Here is a 21,508-nt window from a genome sequence, read left to right as displayed (position 1 = left end):
AACAATTTCATCTTCCCGATAGCCTATTGTGTGCTTGAATCAAAGAACACACAATCGTGGACATGGTTCCTTGAATCACTTCAAAAAGCAATTGGGACACCAAGTGGTCTTGTTATCTCATCAGACATGCAAAAAAGGTTAGAAGTTGCCATCATGCATGTTTATCTTAATGTTGAGCATAGAGAATGTATACGACACTTATATAGCAATTTCAAGAAACATTTTCGTGGTAAATTCTTCAGCAAGAATCTATGGAGGGCTGCAAAAATCTACTTGCCTACCAAGCATGATAGATTATTGAAGGACATTGGTGATGTAAGTCAAGACGACATCACATATCTAAATACCAACCACAAAAAGGTATGGAGTAGAAGCAAGTTTGACATAACTTCGAAGTCTGATTACGTAACTAATAATATTTCAGAATCATTTAATTCTTGGATTGGTGTATTGCGCTATCAAGTCGTGCTTGATCTACTTGACGCAATTAGAGAAAAACTTATGAAAATATTTGATAAGAAAAGAATGTTAGTGAACAAATGGAATGCTACATTGGTTTCTATTGCTAAGAATCATGTTAACGATATTTCAAAGTTAAGTATGTTAAATTATAACTGAATTACATATCTAGAATCATCTTAACAATATCTTCTTTTATGTAGAACTTGGGTGAATATGAAGTTTGTAGAAGTTGTGACAATCAAGCTGAAGTGAAATGCAAGGAACAACATTGGAAGGTCTATCTAGATGAAAGAAAATGTAGTTGTCGGGTGTGGCAAGTTACGAGCCTTCCATGTGTACACGCAACAACTTTTATTGCTTTTACGACGGATGTTAATTGGGACAAACATGTTGATTCGTGTTACACTATACAGAAATTCAAAGAAGCATATGCTTTTGAAATTTCTTCGATGCCTAGAGCGGATGAATGGATGCAAAAAGATGGGGAGAAAATATATCCACCTATTATCAAACGCTCGGTTGGACGGACCAAAAAAATAGGATCAAATCATCAGATGAGTCGAAAAGAAGACACAAATGTCCACGATGTGGGGAGTACGGACATCGTGAAAAGACATGCAAGAACCCCGCACTTCAAGGTTTATATCCAAGTGAAACATCAATCTCAAGAAAAAGGAACCGGTGTCCGTGATGGTTGTTTTCAGAAGTTTTTATTGTTAATTAAAGTTATTTTGTTTTCGAAAACTTTGTAAAGTTGTTTAAGACACACAAGGTTAAGTGTCGACATGAAAAAAATATGTCGTTAGTTTTTAATTTTTTTAACTTGGTAAACTTGTTTATTAGTTGAATTTTATAAACTTGATTTCTTGTTCTTAGATGTAGTACTTTTGATTTTTTTTAAGATTGCATGTATATATATGTTGATGGTTTTTTTATAGACTAATAGGTTAATAATTACTTTTATTGTTGTGATTTCTCAACTTTATTATTTATTTTTCTAATGAAAAATGTAATCACAAACATATAAAATAACGTCTTAATGGATTAAAACACTTTTGTTTATATTAAGTCATAAAATGATCATTTTAGGTAAATATGATACTTTGACAATTTAAGAGCAAATATTATAATCCATTGTTTATTTAGGATATATATATATATATATATATATATATATATATATATATATATATAATTTTCCCATAATTATAATACTTTCACAATAAATTAAATTTCACTTTGTTAAAGGCCAAAATCTAACAAATCAAGGAACTAAAATACTAAACAACTAAAATACATAAACGATATTCCTAAAAAGCTATGCCAAAATGTTAGTTCACAGTCATTATTACTAAACAAAAATAAAAACGTAATCATCAATGAGAAATTAAGTTAGTAAATTACAAATTATGTTGTTCGAACTCCAAAAAAAATGAAATCGGTCTCCAATATCCTCTTCTCTACAGAGCCCAATTAATATTAATTAAACATTTATAAGTTTGATATATAGAAAATAAACCTAACATCAAACAAAGACAAATGCCAATTAGATTCACTAAATAAAAACATTTTCACCAACATCGACAATCGTTTAAAAAAATCATTGATTCTCAATGGGAATTCTGAATTCAGAAATTGGCAGAATCAATGCAGAAAAAAAATATCATGTACATCTTTTTAAATCGGAGTACCTGATTCTTCACATCGGTAACTACACCATGGTCGCTCCAACTGAAATCACTAGAAGATTCATTTGTCGGAAGGATCGGAGCCTCGTTGGCTTCAGTAGGGAACCTAAGACGAGATCCCAGTCCGAGATGCTTTCAGAATTTCAATATAGTCATGCCTCCATGGGAAAATTGCAACGAAGGGCTGATGTCGTTGGAAGGGAGCCGCCGATCGGGGACATATGTCGTCGAAGAAGAGGGTGAACAAAGCTGGAAAATTAGGTGAAAAAGAATTAGCATTGAATAACGAAAGCTAAATGTCGTACGGGATTTATGTAAATGTTTAAGAATTAATTGTGTTACTATAATTAAAAAGAGAAAACTTATTAATATACTTTTTCAAATGATTGGTCTACAATTAGTCATACACTCACACAATATTTATAGGTTATATATGAACCTAACTCTCTATCTCTCTCTCTCTCTCTCTCTATACATATATATATATATATATATATATATATATATATATATATATATATATATGTATTGGTTCGGTTAATAATTGATCAGTTATCCTAAAAAACCAAAACCAAACCGTTTTTTGTCGGCTAACAAAACTTAGAAACATAATCATTGGTTTTAAAAATGGTTCAGTTATTATGGTCCTTTTTTATTGGTTAATTTGGTTTTGGTTCGGTTTTTTGGTTATCATGTTCAAGAAAAATCTCACTTACAACCATATGTGAGTATTTGGATGTCTTGCATAGGAAGAGATAAATTTGAGGTGAGGGGGAGATCCTCGGTCTTCATTGGCTACCCTCAAGGTCAAAAAGTTTATCATGTTTATGACTTGGTTGATAGGAAAATAAATGTTTCTTGAGATGTGTTGTTCATAGAAAACAACGTTCCTTTCAAGAATATGATTTTAGAAAATAAAATGATCAAGTCTTATTTGCAAATATTGTCAACAATGAAGTCAACACAATTGAAGCAAACTTTGCAAATGACAATGAAGAACAAGAGATAGAGATTGATCAAACATTAATAAATGATGAACAAGATCAGATTTCGATTCCTACATATGGAAACGACACTCCAATGTCTGATAATGGTGGTATAAAAATCAATGAAAATGTTAATGTGAATAACGACTTGAACAACACTACACTCAGAAGACGTAGTGAGAGGGTCAAAGCATAAGTAGTCACGAAAGCTCTACGATACATCCTTTGTCTAACTTTGTCTCATATAAAAAGTTTTCTAAATCTCACAAATGTTATCTAGCCGCCATCACAAAACATGATGAGCCAGGAAATTATTACCAGGCTTCCAAAGATGCACGCTAGCAAAAGACCATGCAAAATGAAATCAATGCACTGGAACAAAATGGGACATGGACCCTTGAGACCTTGCCCTCTAAAAACGATCAATTGACTCAAAATGGGTGTACAAAATCAAGTTGAACCCAACAGGAGAAGTGGATCGTTACAAGGCTTGTCTAGTTGCTAAAAGCTTTACATAGATGAAAAGGGTTTGACTTCCATGATACCTTCACTCCTGTCGCTAAATTCGTGACTATTCATACCTTGCTAGTCATAGCAACCAAGAAGAATTGGATTACCCATCAACTGGTTGTAAATAATGTCTTTCTTTACGGTGATTTGGTAATTTAATAGAGGAAGTTTACATGAAGATTCCTCAAGGTTTTGTAAGAAACGGAGACACTCGAGTTTGTCGTCAACATAAATCTCTCTATGGTCTATACCAAGCCTCTCGAAACTGGTATCAAAAGTTCACGTCTGCCTTACTAAACATTTTTTTCACACAATCCAAGGCAGGGCATTCGCTACTCATCTACAAGACATATATTTCTTTCATCGTTGTCCTCATTTATGTATATGATGTAATTATAAACGGAAACAGTGATGCCAAAATTAAAGAACTCAAACTACATCTAGACAATCAGTTCAACATCAAAGATATTGCCCTCTAAAATATTTCTTGGCAATGAAGTAGATCAAACACAAAAGGGTTGGTGCTTAGTCAAAGAAAGTAAACTCTTGACATCCTTAAAGATTATGGTGAGCAAGGATGTAGACCAAGTGCATTCCCTATGGAGCCAAACTTACGACTCAATCAAGAAACCGATAACCCTCCCGTCGATAACACTCAATACTGTCTACTGATTGGACGACTTTGTATTTACATTTATGAAGACCAGGCATCTCATATTCAGTGAACTTGCTCAGCTAATCCGTTTCTGATCCTTAACAAAAACACTTAGATGTTGCCATTCGTGTGGTACATTAGTTAAAAGCTACTCCAAGTCAAGGTATTCTTCTTCAAAAAATGGGAGGGCTTGATCTTACTACCTTTTGTGATGTTGATTGGTTAGGATGCTAGTTCCTTAGACGATCTTGAATTGGACATCTTGTTCTATTAGGAGGAGCTCTGACTTCATTGAGAACAAAGAAGCAATCGGTCATATCATGTTTTTCCGTTGAAGCTAAATATATAGCAATGACTACCACTGTAAGTGAGATTCTTTGGTTGTGTTGGTTGTTGAGTGAACTTAATGTGGTTCAAGATGCTCCGACTCAACTTTTCTATGATAATCAAGCTGCTAGGCAAATTGTTGTTAATCCTGTCTTTCTTGAAAACAAAACACATATAGAAATGGATTGTTACTTTGTTCGAGAGCGAGTTGAGTCTAAAGAAATTATTACAAAATACATCAACACTACAAACCAAGTGGCTGACATTTTTACTAAAGCTCTCGGTCTCTCTCTCTCTCTCTCTCTCTCTCTCTATATATATATATATATATATATATATATATATATATATATATATATCCTTTTGTTTTAGAGATTATCCTTTCCTATTTTATCTAACCTTTTGTGTATATACTTGTGACTTTTATCAATAATATTTTGAAGGTTTTGATATCTATTAAATATGACCAATAAAATCCACATTTAGTCCCAGCAGAAATCCCGATGGAGGTGGATGATCGGAGAATTGAAAGCGACTGACGTGGGGAACCCCAACGGTCGGGAATTAATGTTCAACTACAATCGGAATTTGAAACCTTTGGTTGTAAAGATAACATTAATGTTGTGGTTCATAAAGACGGATTGAAAATGTATTGGATAGAGATGACACAGATGTGGCGACGAATAAAAATAGGGGTCTTGGTGGGTCACCTAATGGGCTTCTAACTAAACTAGCTAAAATCGGCTACTTTGGGCCCTTTCCAAATAATTTAGGTTTTAACGAGATCAAAACGGGTGGGCAAGATGTTAACTTTGATAGTGCCCAAGATAAAAGGAGAAGAATATTGATAAATGTCGATGATACTCCTATCAATTCTTCTGACCCTTTTGTGCCTCAAGCCTCCTTTGATCTAAATAAATGACAGATTCCTACTCATGTTCCTCTCCCAGACACTTAGGTTGATTCTCCATCTCTATCCTACTCGTCGTAAGTTTGAAACACTATGGTCGTAGGCAATATATTGGGATTTGAGGTTGACGTTAATAATTCAGTTCTTAAGGAAGTCCTTGGTGAAAATGGCGAAAACCAAATCATTCAATGAATATTCTGACTCTAAACATAAGAGGTCTAGGAGAGAAACACAAGGTTGACTGGGTTCCCAAGCTTCGGAGTGAGCATAAGTTATGTATGATTGGCATCCAAGAATCTAAATTGGGAGAATCTTTTACGCCCTAAAATACTATAAGTTGATAGGGTGATTCTGATTGTAGATTTGAGCAGGTTTTCACCACAGGAAGATCTGGTGGCCTGGTAATACTATTGGATATTAAAGCCTTTTCTTTTGTTTAGACTATTAAATCTAGGTATTACATTACAACACTAGGTAACTTTGTTGGCATTACCAGTCTCACTGGAATAGTGAATATCTATGGTCCTCAATTGGTACATGAGAAATCAAAATTATGGGATGATTTGTTAGCCTTAAAATCCTCGATATCTGCTACCTAGAGATTTATGGGTGACTTTAATGTGGTTTGTAAACCGGAAGAGAGGATAAACTCCGTATATTGTCAAACTAGTGTTGATGCATTTAATTAATTCATTCGCATATGTGAACTTACCGATTTGAATATGGGAGGCCAAAGATTCACCTTTTTCAAAACGCAGGGTGCCAAAATGAGTAAGTTAGATCAAATTTTGGTGTGTAATCGTTTCTTATCTACGTATCCCCTCGCCTCCTGCTTTGCGTTATAGACCTCTCAAATGATTCTCCTATTATTTTGAGAGCTCGGTGTGATGATTTCAGACCCCCCTCGTTCAAATTATTCAATTCATGGATGCTTAAGGATGGTTTTGACAAGGTACTTAGGAAGGCATGTTCTGAGTTTGCGGGGTTCGGAACTCCTGATGTATTTCTGCTAAATAAATTAATACATTTAAAAAAAAAAAAGCTATCAAGGGTTGGAAATCAATTACAGTAAAGGATGATAACAAGTTTTTGGACTCTTTGAAGAAGAGAATGACAGAGATCGAGTTGGCGGCGGAATCCAAGCCTTTGACTACAGCAGAAATTGAATAAAGATCAATTAGAGGTATTAAAATTGTTGAACATGCCACGACGATCGCCTTGGACTTGAAGCAAAGAGCTAAACTGAAATGGGAGGTGGAGAGCGATGAAAATACGTGATTTTTTCATGGCTATGTGAATAACAAGAACCGAAAAAATAATATTCACGGGATCATGGCGAATGGAGTTTGGATAACCAATATGTCTGAAATTAAACAAGAGGCGGCAAAATTTTTTGAGGAAAAATATAGAGAACGTTGGCGAAACAGACCGTTGTTTCACAACTCAGGCTTTAATAAACTTTCTGATACTGATGCCCGTTTTCTGGAAGGAGAGTTCTCCATTGAAGAAGTAAAAACTGCAGTCTGGTCGTGTGGAGGGGATACGTCTCTTGGACCGGACGCTTTCACTTTTAAATTTCACAAAAAATACTAGGATTTGTTAAAAGACGATATCGTTGGGTTGGTGAAGTACTTTGAAGTGGGAGGCAAAATTACCAGAGGTTGCAACTCTTTGTTTATATCCATTTCTTCCAAGTCTAAAGACCCAATTCACTTTGGGGATTTTAGACCTATAAGCCTGATTGGATCCTTATACAAAATCATTGCAAAGCTGTTGGCACTCAGACTAAAGAAGTGTAACATCTGGGTTCCTAGGTATTCTATATTGTTCATTATTTTTGAGTTAGAGAGAAGGACTCGACGAGTTGGCGCCTAGACTTATCGAGTAGGATCGCAATTTGATGATTGGATTAATGATTGGACTCGATGAGTCGGCTTGGTGACTCGACGAGTCTATGCTGGGGGCGAAAACCCTAAATCTGGGGGTCTGTGCCCTATTTAAAGGTCTTATGGCCTTCATTTGCGGCCATTACACCCCTGAGAAACCCTAGAGAGTAGAGAGAACGTTTGTAGTGCAAGAGGAGGGCTAATTCATCATTATTTAGTGTGTTTTAGCAAAGGGAAGGGAGGATTTCGAGCTAGGCAGTCTTGTGGGACTCAAATCTTCCATTATTTCGTGCAGAGCTGCTGTGGGAGGTAAGGATTCATGTCCATTTTCATTGAGTAATAGATTTCATGAATCTAGGGCTTCTCTCTTCTTTTAGGTAAGAGATCTAGTGTATGTGATGTCCCCTTGTGTCAATATCATCAGATCTGGACCTTGAGAGGTTCAGAGAGTCCCTATTCTCCAGCTTTATGCAGTCCTTTATGAGTTTGGGGCTTAGGTTATCATATTAAGGGTTATTTTGGCATATACAGGTGATAGTGTGATGCATGGGCCTAAAGTTCGAACCTTTATGTGATTATCATGCTTGGGAAGGTCAGATATATAGGTTAGAGAAGCAGATCTGACCTCAGAAGGTCATTTGAGTATGATCATGGAAGCAACTCGCCGAGTTCATAAGTGGACTCGACAAGTCAAGTCGGGGTTGCCCCGCGATTCGTGACAGGAGGAACCCGTCGAGTGGAGGGATGACTCAACGTGCCATGAGAGGCTAGAAGGATTCAGAGGACCCGCATGGACTCGCTGAGTCGCCCATGTGCACTTGACGAGTCGGGTCAAAGTTTGATCGTTGACTTCCGTTGGCCTTAGGGTTTTGGTCAAGACTGATTCAAGAGAAATCAGGGAAGGGTAGAATGGTCTTCTACCCAATCCTTAGGGATGAGACTATGAGAGAGTATTGATCGGGGATGTTATTTGATTGATAGGAGGAGGCTAGGTCGGGACGTTGAGCACGAGAGTTTATTCGACTTCATTCGAGGTGAGTCTTCTCACTATATTGTACCTAGAAGCGTACCTATGTGTTGTATGTTGTTATGTGATATGTATGTGTTATGTATGTTATGTATGATAAGGACCGGAAGGTCAAGATGATATGGACTGGAAGTTCAAGAGGTTACGGAGTGGAAGGTCGATACGGGTAGGACCGGAAGGTCTACCGGGATTCGGGACAGAAGTCCCCTGAGACACTTGGACCGGAAGGTCCCACAGAGTTATGGCCTGGAAAGGCGTATGTGTTGTATGTAGTATTTTGGGGAACTCACTAAGCATTTATGCTTACAGTTGTTGTGATATGTGCTTCAAGTACCAGTGAGGATCACGGAAAGGCACCGGAATGATCCGTACACACTCATGGAGTTTACGTTTGAGATTCTTGGAATTGTATTGTTATGATGACATTGGATACATTATGTTTTGATATTGTTTTTTATGATTAAAATTATGGTTTAAAAATGAAAAATTGTTTTGGAAATTTACGTCGTTACAAGAAGGTTATCGGTAATATCATTTATGATGTTTAATCGGCGTATGTTGAAGGAAGAAATATCCTTGAGGGTCCAATGGTGGTTAATGAGATCTGCATTTGGGCAAAAGCAAACGGAAAAAAAATGCTGCTTTTTAAAGATGACTTTAACAAAGATGTTGACTCTGTAAATTGGGTATTTCTAAACTCAATTATGGATCAAATGGGCTTTGGTAATAAATGGAGATATTGGATTCGTAATTGTTTAGAATCAGGAAGAGCATCGGTGATTATAATTGGAAGCCCAACAAAAGAATTCTCTACGGAGAAAGGGGTGAGACAAGGAAACACGCTTTCTCCATTCCTATTCATCATTGCAATGGAAGGTTTAAATGTGGCAATGAAGACAACGGTTGAGAAAAGAGTTTTTGATGGAATCAAATTCCAAAACTCTAATATTTGTTTGTCTCGTCTATTTTACGCAGACGATGCTTTATTCATCAGAGAATGGTCGAGACGTAATATTGCTAACTTGGCAAGGATAATGAGGTGCTTCTATGTTTCGTCGGGATTGAAAGTTAACTTTAGCAAGTCTAAAGTGTTTGTAGTCGGAGCATCACCTAGTGAAATATCGAATTGGACTGCTTCTCTTAGTTTTGAGCCATCATCTCTCCCATTAACTTATCTCGACATTCCAGTGGAAGAAAACATGAACTTAAAGAATGCTTGGAGGCCAATTATTAAGAAATTCCATTCTAAGCTCTCGATATGGAAAGCGAAATCGCTTAGCTTTGGTGGAAGAGTGACTTTAGCAAAGGTGGTTCTTGGTAATCTTCCTACCTTTTTATGTCCATCTTTATTGTCCCGAAAGGTGTCATTGAGACCCTTGAGAAAATTAGAAGGAGATTTATTTGGAGCAGTAATTTTGAAAAGAAAAGTATTAGTTGGGTGGCCTGGGAAATACTTATTGCTCAAAAAAAGGCGGGAGGGGGGGGGGGGTGGATCTATCAAAAGTCTTAACATATCTCTTCTAGCTAAATGGATGTGGCGATTGAAAGTGATACTTCTACACTATGGGCGAAAGCTATTCGGTGTATCAATAACTAAGATGGAAGACATTGGTCTATTTTTGCTAACAGATCCAGAACGGGTGTTTGGAAGAATATTGTCAAAATAAGGTCGGTTTTAAAAAAACTCAATATCGACCCTAAGGAGATTGTATACTAGAACCCAAATGAATATCGTTGGGCCTCTGATTTCGTGATTGACCATTGTTCATCTGTGAGATTGGTACGCGAACGGATTTAATTGGCACGTCATGTGGTGTGTGATTGACCATTTGAGTGGTGTAAGGTAATCATGTTTAAAGTTTTATGTTTTATATGGTGAGCGAGGATGGGCAAAATCCCATCAGCAGTAGCACTTAAACGGAGGAGTGTCACAGTTCCATCGATTATGTGTGGTTCATGTAACTATCATGAGGAGTTGAATGATCACATTTTACTCATACGCCCATCGGCGAAAGAGGTTATGGACTCTATACTTTTTTGGTGTGAAATCTCTTGTGATGGCTTTGATTCAGTGAATGATATGTTACTTTTCATATCGTCATGGTCCAAATGCAAAAAGAAATGAAAGCTGTTGAATGTGATCTTGCGTGAAGTACTATGGTGTATATGGAATGATATAAATAAAAGGGTTTTCAATAACATTCGTTTTGTCCCGGCAAACACAGTGGAAAGGATAAAATCGATAAATTTCATTTGGTGCAAACATAGAGGATTGCTTAAGAATATGGACCTGAGAGTATGGTATTTAGGTCATTTTCTTTGTTTGTAATATTTCGTGTTTTTCGTATGTTATCTTTTTTTTTCATGTTCTATACTTTTCCTTACATTGCCTTGATGTGAGTTTTTAATATATTTGCCGTTTTCAAAAAAAATCATTTTGATAATTTTTCACAATATAAATTAAGTTGAATGATCGATCACATAAAAAAAATAATAAAATAATGACTAAAATTACTTATAATTACAAAAGTTGGTCAATAAAGTTAGTTATTTGAAAAAAAAAAAGGTACCAAACTCTACGAAAATCTATAAACCAAATCATATGGTAGGTAGTCGTAGATGATAATGCATGTTAAATGATCGCAGGACAGGTTGGTAATGTTGGACAAATTAATAATGGTTAGTTTATAAAATATAGACAAATGTGAAATGTCGCTAATGAATACGAATAAAAAGTAAAGATATAGACAAACGCCTACACATTTTGAGTTGTAATTACTGTAGAAGTCAAATAAAAGAAGGCAATTTGATTACAGACTGGAGAAAAGCTAATATATATACCTTAGAGTAAGCAGATCAGCCCCGCTACACTAAAACTTCGTGTATTCATATTTTAGAGAGAGAGAAAAAGAAAGTCTTCATGGCTATGGAAAAGGAGATGAAGCCTCATGCAGTATGCATACCAGCCCCGCTACAAGGTCACATTAACCCAATGCTAAAACTTGCGAAAATCCTCCATTCAAAAGGCTTCATCATCACCTTCGTAAACACTGAGTTCAACCACCAACGGCTTCTCAGATCTCAGGGACCCGACGCCTTAAGCAACCTCCCTTCCTTCCACTTTGAGACTATTCCCGATGGCCTTCCACCGCCGGAAAATCATGACGCCTCACAGGACATCCCTTCTCTTGCAAAATCCGTTGATGAAACTTGTTTGGATCCATTTAAAAATCTACTCACCAAAGTAAATGCTTCTTATTCACCGATTACTTGCATAGTGTCGGACTTCCTTATGGGATTCACACTTGCTGCCGCCACTGAATTGGGTATCCCGGAGATACTCGTGTGGACAAGTGGAGCTGGTTCTCTGTTATGTTATAATCAGTATCAAAATCTTTTGGAAAAGGGTTTAATGCCCCTTAAAGGTAATATTTTTATTTAGTTAAATTGTTTTAAGTGTTAATTAAAGCATCCATGATGTATTGAATTTATACAATTAATTGGATTTTCATATCATTATTTTATCTTTATTTTAGAGTTAATACAACTTTATCAAAAAAAGAAAAGAAAAAAAAACTGAACTCAACAAAGATCAATGGAAATGTAATATTTTTATAGTTAATACAATGTTAAGCATTAAAAAACTTTATTTTTTCTATTAAAAGTTTCAATGGTTATTGGATATGAATAAGATACACATGGTAAAATTTAATTAATTAAATGATAAATAATTTTAATATTTTATTTGGCTCTACTATTGAATTTTCTAGAAGATGTTCTCGTCATATTATTTGTTTTGTTAAAAGCTAAACTTTAATTACATAAATGAGTAAACTACCAAAATGATCCCTATGGTTTGGTCAAAATTACACGTTTGATTCCTAAATTTTTTTTGCACTTGGATCGTCCCTATTGTTTGATTTTGTTGCGTTTTTCGTCCCTATGGTTTGGTCAAAATTGCATGTTTGGTCCCTAACTTTATGTATGTAAGGGACGAAAAACGCAACAAAATCAAACCACATAGACGATCCGAGTGCAAAAAAAAAAGTTAACGACCAAACGTGTAATTTTGACCAAACCATAGGGACCATTTCAGTAATTTCCTCTACAAAAAATGGAATAACTGCGAAATTGAATAATTTAAGTTTTTGAAAAAAGTGATAATGACATATCAGAATTAAACTAAGAAAACTTGATTATTTGTTAGTACTTGGTATATATTATATAAGTTTCATTTTCATATGTCATATCTCTCTTGCAAGTTGCACATTAATTAATTAGAGGTTTCTGTTTACAAGAAAATTAAAAAAATTAATTTATAGCACCTGCATCTTATCTGTGGTTAATTGTGATCTGACAGTGTCATCGTGGTTTGTAATTTTCTACGTATTACGTATTTTCTACGGAGTTTATAGTTTTAGTACATTAATGATGGATAAGGTTTTTATGGTGCACATGGAAAGAGAAAATTCTTCCTCCAAGGTTTACATCAAACATTTAATATTTTTTGGCCAGCATGTATTAAAAGAACCTAGCAAGAACAGAAAGATACAAAAGAGGGTAAAAGAAAAGAAAATAAAATTACAACTGATTATTTTAAGAACTGGAGATCACAGATCCAATCCTGCCACTTGATCTGATCACTTTTTTTCTTCCTAGCATTTAACCAAAGGGCTTAGGGTTTAGGGTAACATTTAATATTGAAATACAAACCTAACGATTTTTTTCTTCTTTACAAGTACATCAACTGACAAGTCTATTTATACAAGCATGTGTGTCGGTATGTGTTGAATGTTTGTGCATATACGTATTGTCTATATATGCATGTGTCAACCAATTCTGATCAAGACTAATGAAGATTGATTAAGTGACGTTCACATTTTATAGAATATCATGTATAAATTACAAGGTGACTTAACTAATGGGGGCACTAAGCAAAACAAGAATATATGGCCCTTTGGTCTTAATTACCTATGCTTAGCATTATATACCTTCATCTTTTATCCGGGCTTGAGACTGACAATAATAAACTAATTAAAAGTTTAAAAATGAAGTTAATTTTTGTCTTAAAAAATCAAGATCGATCACTGTTATGTGGTCTATGGATAATTAGTACCAGACTAATTGTGTTTTGAGATATATTAATATTGGTTTAAGTTTAGAGAATATGAGGCCCTTTAGAATTGGAGCCTTAAACTCTACTTTAGAAAAATATAAGGTTGAATCGCTTGATAAATTAATATTTTTGGTGCAAATTTGAAGCTAATACCATTATTTTTGTTTGATATATATGCAGATTCGAGTTTTCTAGTAAATGGTTATTTGGATACAGTTGTCGATTGTATACCTACCATGTCTGGAATACGTCTAAAAGATTTCCCTCCATTCATTAGAATTATCTATCCTGGTGATGACTATATGGTTAAATTCTTATGTGCGCAAGTAGAGAGAGCAAAAATGGCTTCCGCCATCATTTTCAACACATTTCATGAACTAGAAAGTGACATTTTGGACACAATTTCTTCAATGTTTCCTCCTTGCTACGCAATTGGCCCATTTCATTTCCTTGAAGACAAGATCGCTGATAAATCTCTAGGGTCCATCAAATCAAACCTCTGGAAAGAAGAACCAGAATGTCTTAAATGGCTAGACTCGAAACCACCATTATCAGTTATTTACGTGAATTTTGGTAGCATTGTCGTGATGACACCTCAACAACTAGTGGAGTTTTGTTGGGGACTTGCAAAGAGCAATTATTCATTCTTGTGGATAATACGTCCAGACCTTGTGATTGGTGACTCTGCAGTGCTTCCACCCGAGTTTTTAGAAGAGACAAGTGATAGAAGGTTTTTGGCAGGATGGTGTCCTCAAGAACAAGTTCTAAACCACCCATCAATAGGAGGGTTTTTAACGCATAGTGGATGGAATTCAACACTCGAAAGCATTTCATGTGGAGTACCAATGATTTGTTGGCCTTTTTTTGCAGACCAACAAACGAATTGTTGGTTGAGTTGCAACAAGTTGGGTATTGCCATGGAGATTGATAATGATGTGAAGAGTGATGAAGTTAAAAACTTGGTTGTTGAGTTGATGACTGGAGAAAAAGGAAATGTTATAAGGAAGAATGTCACTGACTTGAAGAACAAGGCTGAGAAAGCATGTACCTCTTCTGGTTCATCCATGGCTGATTTCCAGAAATTGATCCATTTGATGCAGGCATTTTCAAAATGATTAGTAGTTTATTAATTTTACGTGTATGTGTCTTTGTTACAAGTTAGGAATCCATTGGTTTGTTATTTTTTTTTTTTTTTGTACTTTTGAATTGAATAATAAGGCTAAGTGATCAATGGTAATCAATGGACCACTAACCATCGTAAAAAATTTACTATACTGCCAAAGGGTCCTTTTCCTAAAACAGTTTACCCACTGAAAATTTTCATTAGAAATACAGACCAAATTCCAACTAGAAATGAAAAAGAAAAACCACATTTTTGCGAGGCATGAGTAATTTCTTAACCCTTACCGATGAATTTGGGACCAACTATGGTCATTTTTGGTTTATCGGAAATCTGCCCGTAAATTAAACCAGAATAACTTTTGTTAAAAAAAAAAATTAATTGTTGTTGTTGTTGTTGTTATTATTATTATTATTATTATGTAGTAGCTTATAACCTTTGGACAACACGGTTGACATAATAAACTAACATAAACACTATAAAATCGTAATGCTTCATCATAAATTTTCAAACATTTATTTTTACGTAACATTGAATGTTTTGTTTGTAAATCTCCGTCATTATTTTAATTAATTTATAAAAAAAAAAAATTAAAATATCAAGAATTTTTCTTAACTCAAGATTAATGATAAAATCATCATGTTGTAAATATAATATAAAATTTAATAGATTAAAAAAATCAAGAAAATCAATACATGGTAATAGAATATGTTATAAATAACAAAAATGTATTATTTTTTTGTAAATTTTAAAAACATTTTTTCATACACAGCATTTAAAAATGCAATCAACCATTAGGTTTACTCTATTTGAGAAGGACTTGAAGCAGTAATATCTTATTATACATAACCACTAAAAAAGTATCAGCCTACTTCAAAAGCTTAACAAAATCGAGATGTTTCCCCTGTTACATGATAACAATCTAGTAGAAGAGAATTCAATAATCAAATCAACAATTATATGAACTAACCTTTCACTTTTTGCTTATATGGGTGAGAAAAGACAGTGAATTTATCTACCTAGTGAAGAAGCTCAAGCATATTGCTACAATCATCAAATCAAGACATGAAGATAAACTATGCATTAGCTAAAACTAAACTTTAAAATTAAAATAAGTAATTTCAAAGATTTTAAATCAAAAAGGATAAGTTGCTACAAGGAAAATGTTTATAGGTCAAGTAAAATAGTTTTCAACCCCAAACCTAAGTTGAAAATCCATGTAAAATCAAAATCATTGATGTGTTTACACACTCTAAAAGTCAAAAGCATTAAAGATAAGACTTACAAAGTACAGATGCCAAACAATCCCAAACAACAACTTCAGTTGTCAAGGTCCTTTAATCATTGTATGGATATAATTTTCAGCATTAAATAAAAAGTCCAAAAAAAAAAAAATGCAACTCACTTTGGCATTAAATCGAGCACATGTTGGGCATAATTTTCAAGACAATCACTTGAGTTGCTTCCATTTTTATTCGATTTTAACTAATGGTTGTTTAATTGGTACTGGATTTACATTCTTCAAATTCATGTTCTTTAGCAGAAACTTGGGAGGGAGAATTCATGTAGCTCTGGTGCTACCCTGTGAAACATTAACTAACAATTGTTTCACGCCATGTTCCATTTTCATTTACATAACATAACGTAAGAATAATAGTGTTTCGATGAAGACTTACAGAGTGTTATTTAGTATCAATTGCATTATACGCCAAATATTTACTTACGGTGAATCCCAAACAAAAACAAAAATAATAATACTAAAAACATTTTGTAAATTAAAGAAGAAGATACATGAAACATACCAATTCAAGATGGTTTTTTTTATTGAGATTATGACATCCACAATTACGAACCCATAAAGACCACAGATGAAAATACCTTAAAAATTATATAAGGTGTCTAAATGATAAAATGGGGTGTCCATTTAGCCAACCCCTTACATTTTAGGTTTGATATTTATTTAACCTTATTAACCAACTTATAATCATTATTAGAAAGACACTATAATTTATCACTTTTAAATATTTACAAAATATTTTTTGGATTGTTTAAGTTAAACTAAAATTTATATTTAAGATGACATGTAATGTTATTTAAATTAATAATTTAGATATTTTATACAAATTGTTCTAAAATTGTATCTTTAAATGATAATGGTTTACATATAACAATATATTAAAACTAATAAATTAAGTATAATATGTTAAAAATTAAAAACATAACTTTGTAAAGTACATTCCCCTTTTCAGGCTGTTAACTGACATTGATATTTGGGAAGATACATGGTATGGTAGTGGTTTGTGGGAAGCTTTGTAAAGTACATTCCCCTTTTTGGGTTGTTAACTGACATTGATATTTGGGAAGCTTTGTAAACGACATGGTATGATTGTTAAGTTATCAATATATATGTTTTGATCACTATAATTGTTGTTACCTTCCATGTTTTGGTTAGTTTGGTAAGTATGTTAATACATATGTATGTGTTAAAGGACTTAATTGTTGTTACCTTCCATGATTTGGTTATTTTTATACATATGTATGTGTTAAAGGACTTAATACATTGTTATCATTAAGACATAATAAGTTGTTATCATTTTCATCTCTTACAAAACCAAAATATTACCATACATAACACATGCATCTACTTATTGCCTAACTTGACCAAAATACCCTTACACCTAAACTACTACTACTACCATTCCACCTGAACCTAACTAATGCCCACAACTTCACAGTGCTTTAACCACAACATTGTGAACCATAAACCCCATCACAATCACCACCACCAAAAGCATGACCACCATAAATAGCTCCACATTCAACATGTTTAATCCACTTGAACTGCTTTGTTGTTCTTGGCCTCCTCCGAAAGCTTCAAAATCTCCATTCCAAATGCTTTATTGTTGTTAGCCTCCTCCAAATCCATATGGAACTTCCACATAGTTTCCTTGTAGTAAGTGCTTGGCAGTGGTGGATCAAACCATAAAAAAAACTCTCATTTTTTTTGGAGTCCTACACAACAACCATTTCTTCATACTGGTTCAACAAGACCACAAAAAAGTAGGAAACTTAATATTACCTGATAGTATTGACACCCCTTGAATTTCCTCCATGGATTATCGATAGTTTTGGAGATCGAGAATGTCGTAGGTTCATCATATTCACATCTCAAATCTTCAGACCAACGATTCCTTAAAGTCTATTCTCTATACCCTTGTGTGTGCGTGTTGGAGGAGCTTACCATCTTTTTGGTTTAACGTTGGAGAGAAGAATCGAACAAAACCTAGCTAACAACTACCTCCAACGTTCGACTAAGCTTTGTAACCTGCTGAAACCGGTGAAACCGACATTTTACCCTTTTGCCATAATTCCACAAAAATATCGTGGTCACAGTAAACAAAAAATTAAATTCAGGGCTTTTCCAATTTAGTGCAAAAACATGGGACTTTAGTGATATTAGTTTGTCTTATTAAATATCCTCCTAATAATTTGTAACCAGTTACTCCTTTTTCAAGATATTTGCTAGATCTTTATTAAGTTTCCGAACAAAATGCATACTAAGGCGGTTTTCAACTAAGCTTATGATTTTTCATAAGCACATTTCAATTTATAGCTACTTATAAGTTAATTCCTATCAGGGCCGGTCCATTTATTTTGAGCACGTTGTGCGAAAAATAAAAAATGGCCCCTAAGTATTAATTTTTTTTTAAATATATAAACAAAATTTATTAATAGAAATTAAGGTGGGTTAAGATGAGATAAAAGAAGAAAAAAGTGAGGAAGAAAGGAAAAAAAATGTAATGGAAACTGATTAATATATTAAAAATGAGGCGTTAATTGAATCTTGGTCCATTAGACCATCCGTTATACCCATCACATACCACATATGTGGTGGGTGCCACATCAGCACCACATTCCACTACCACTAACATGGGACACTTACTACTAAACACACCACTCCATCTCATTTTTTATTTAAATTTAATTCAAAAATACATTAAAATCATTTTTTAATACTAGGTTTTCCGTTAAATTAAAATACCAAATTACATTATATAAAAACTACATTAATTGAAATTAAAAAAAAAAAAAAAGATAAAAATAACAATCAAAATAAAAATTACATTAGTTAAATTAAAAAAAAAATAAAAAAACATTAAAAAAACTAAAAATTCCAACCATAAATAAAATAAACTACCCCCTACGTCTACGTCGGGCTCGAACCGACTCTTTCATTGCTTGTAAAAGTTTCAAGTCTTCGCCCTCAAGGTCGTCCGCTTTCATTTTCAAGATTTTCATATCGGTTTTTGTTTGGAGTGTCTCTTGTGCCTCTTGAAATGATGTTTGTGCTTCGATCATTTTTTGTTCCATCCGAGTCATCACATCGGCCTTTATTTCTTGAAGTTGCACATATCGATCAAATTTATCGCCAAACATATCCATAACACTAGAATTTTAAGATGTTGACGCCGCTTTTTTTGCTTTATTTCTTCCAACGGGCCGACGAAGAGGTTGGTCGTTTTCAAGATCTATCGGATCGTCATTGATGTCGATGTGTGTTCGGTCGTCCGATTGTTGAGAAGTTCCATCGGGGTTTCTCGAACGCTTTGAACCGGAAGATTGGGAAGTTCCTTCCGTTTGCTCTTTCCATTTTGGGGCGTCGGTTTTATATACGGAAAACCTTTGCGTGTTGGCGTTGTTTTTTCAAATTGGTCCATGGCCGCCTTGAAAACATCAAAATCGTTCGATCCGTTTTTGCGTATGTTTAGGAGGTTGTTGTAGATTCCTCTAAACTCGGTGCATTTTAGTCGAATATCTCGCCATTTCGATGTAATTTGATCCGCATTTCGAGTTTCACTTTCCATTAACTCGTAAAAATGGCTCGGACTTTTTCCCAAAAACTTCCATAATGCTAGCTATCTCCTACAATTGGATCTTCGGAAGCCGCCACCCATGTCTCCGCTAACTTTGCTTCTTCTTCTTTTGTCCATGGGACCCTTTCTTGGGTGGTAGTGGGTCGGGCCGGTTTTTTTCCTTTTTTCTTTTTTGGTTGAGGTGGTGGTGAATGTTGCGTTTCTGGAACAAAATCCGGCGAAAGTGGTGGTTGTGAGCTTGGTGGTTGTGAAATTGGTGGTTGTTGTTGTGACAATTGTTGTTGGAGTTGTTGGAATTGTTAAAATTGTTGGTATTATTGTTGCATTTGTTGTTGTTGAAAAGCCGGAAAAGGTTGATATTGTTGTTGGAAAAGTGGTGTTTGTTGGATAGGGGAACCACTTTGAAGTAGTTGATAAAACCGCCTTGAGGTGACTCCATAGTCAGGATTGGCGAGGTGTCGTATCTAACGCAAAAGTAAATAAATTGTTTATAAATTAAATTTTTTTTTAACAAACTAGCCGTTCAACGGCTAGTATAACGTTCACAAAGCCCTGACTCAATCCGATTGGCAGTGCGCTTCCGTTGTCCCGAACACGAATGAAAACGACCACGAGCCACCACGAAACAACGGGGTAGTGTGCACGCCCGTTGTTCGTGGCCAGCTCAACCACGAACATGATCGTTGCATGTATACCGTTTGGCCTTAGGAGGAAAGGAGTAAAATTAACGGCAACAAACTTGGCCAAGCGAAGTAAACGTTGATTTTGCATATTTTTTGATAAAATAAAGACATATATAAACAAATTAATAATAAAAATAAGAACCGAGAATAATAGGAATCTAACTTTGGTAGTCTTCAAGTGGGCTTGTAGAGGGAGGCGTCTTTATACTAACTAATTAAATATCTAATAGGCTACAATAGATCTTGCACACCCTCTATCAAAACATATATCGATGTGAAATAGGTAATAAGCTAAGTTTAATCAAACACCCTTTAAATATGTTTCGTCCCAAACATATCATCATATTTGATTGTGTAAAATAATTGCATAGCCAAAACTATATGTCTCTTAGAGCATATATATAATTCAATCAACCATGTGAAATCTCTAGTAAAAGTATGAAAGTAAAAACAAATATGAAGAGCTACAATAATTCGAAAATATTAATCAACGTGTATATAAATCCTAACGACCGAACTCCACAAACAACTTCATAATCATGTAAGTTAAAATAACAGATTATGTCAGAGCATATAATTTTATATCTTAGATTCTAACTTGTCAAAAAATAAATAAATAATAAAAAAAACACTTCTAACTTATATCGGGTTCAACGTTCATCAATTTTCTAATTTTTTGATAGGTGAAAATTAACGTAATATTTGTTTTTTGGTGAAAGCAAAATAAATAATTCCATAAGAAATTCAAACGTGGGTCATGAAAACAATGAAAATGGACTTAACCCAATATTTAAATAAACAGAATATCCAAGATGTATGCAACAAAAGGTCAAAAACAATCTGCAAGGTTGGCACTTTCTCCTGTGGTTAAAACACGTCGAAATCTTATATTAACGTTGGCATCAAAAGCCTACAGGCTAAAGGTCCAATTTCAGTTCGAAACTGGTTACAGCTTAGCCCATTGACTACGGACAGTAATGGTTTCAATCGAGCCATATATATGTTTTATTAAATTGGTTCTAATTGGATTGATTTTTTTTTAACCTAACGTCCTATTTAATAAATAAAGATTTTTTTTTTTTTTTTTTTTTGCTATATTTCATATTTTTATTTATTTTTCTATATGAAATTTTTAGTTATTTTAAATTAATTTTTATTCCATATGTTATTTTATGGTTTTTTTATTTTATTAAATTCTAAATAATATTTAAATACAATAATAAATACATATCAACTTTTTTTCTAATTTCAAAATTACTAAATT

The 21,508-nt window shown here is 34.2% G+C and overlaps 1 protein-coding gene across 1 annotated transcript; it reads left to right on the top strand.

Annotated features, from left to right (window-relative positions):
- The first annotated feature begins 11,260 nt into the window (after window positions 1-11,260).
- Window positions 11,261-14,804, top strand: LOC145057305 (7-deoxyloganetin glucosyltransferase-like). Its single transcript, XM_079005110.1, has 2 exons — window positions 11,261-11,876; window positions 13,748-14,804. The coding sequence occupies exons 1-2, from the start codon at window positions 11,372-11,374 to the stop codon at window positions 14,680-14,682; spliced, it is 1,440 nt and encodes a 479-aa protein (XP_078861236.1). The 5' UTR covers window positions 11,261-11,371; the 3' UTR covers window positions 14,683-14,804.
- The last annotated feature ends 6,704 nt before the right edge of the window (window positions 14,805-21,508 follow it).

Source organism: Lactuca serriola, chromosome 6 (assembly GCF_051521515.1).
Source record: "Lactuca serriola cultivar US96UC23 chromosome 6, Lser_US96UC23_V15, whole genome shotgun sequence".
In the NCBI taxonomy this organism is placed as follows: Eukaryota; Viridiplantae; Streptophyta; class Magnoliopsida; order Asterales; family Asteraceae; genus Lactuca; species Lactuca serriola.
This window is presented reverse-complemented; position numbering and strand designations above follow the sequence as displayed.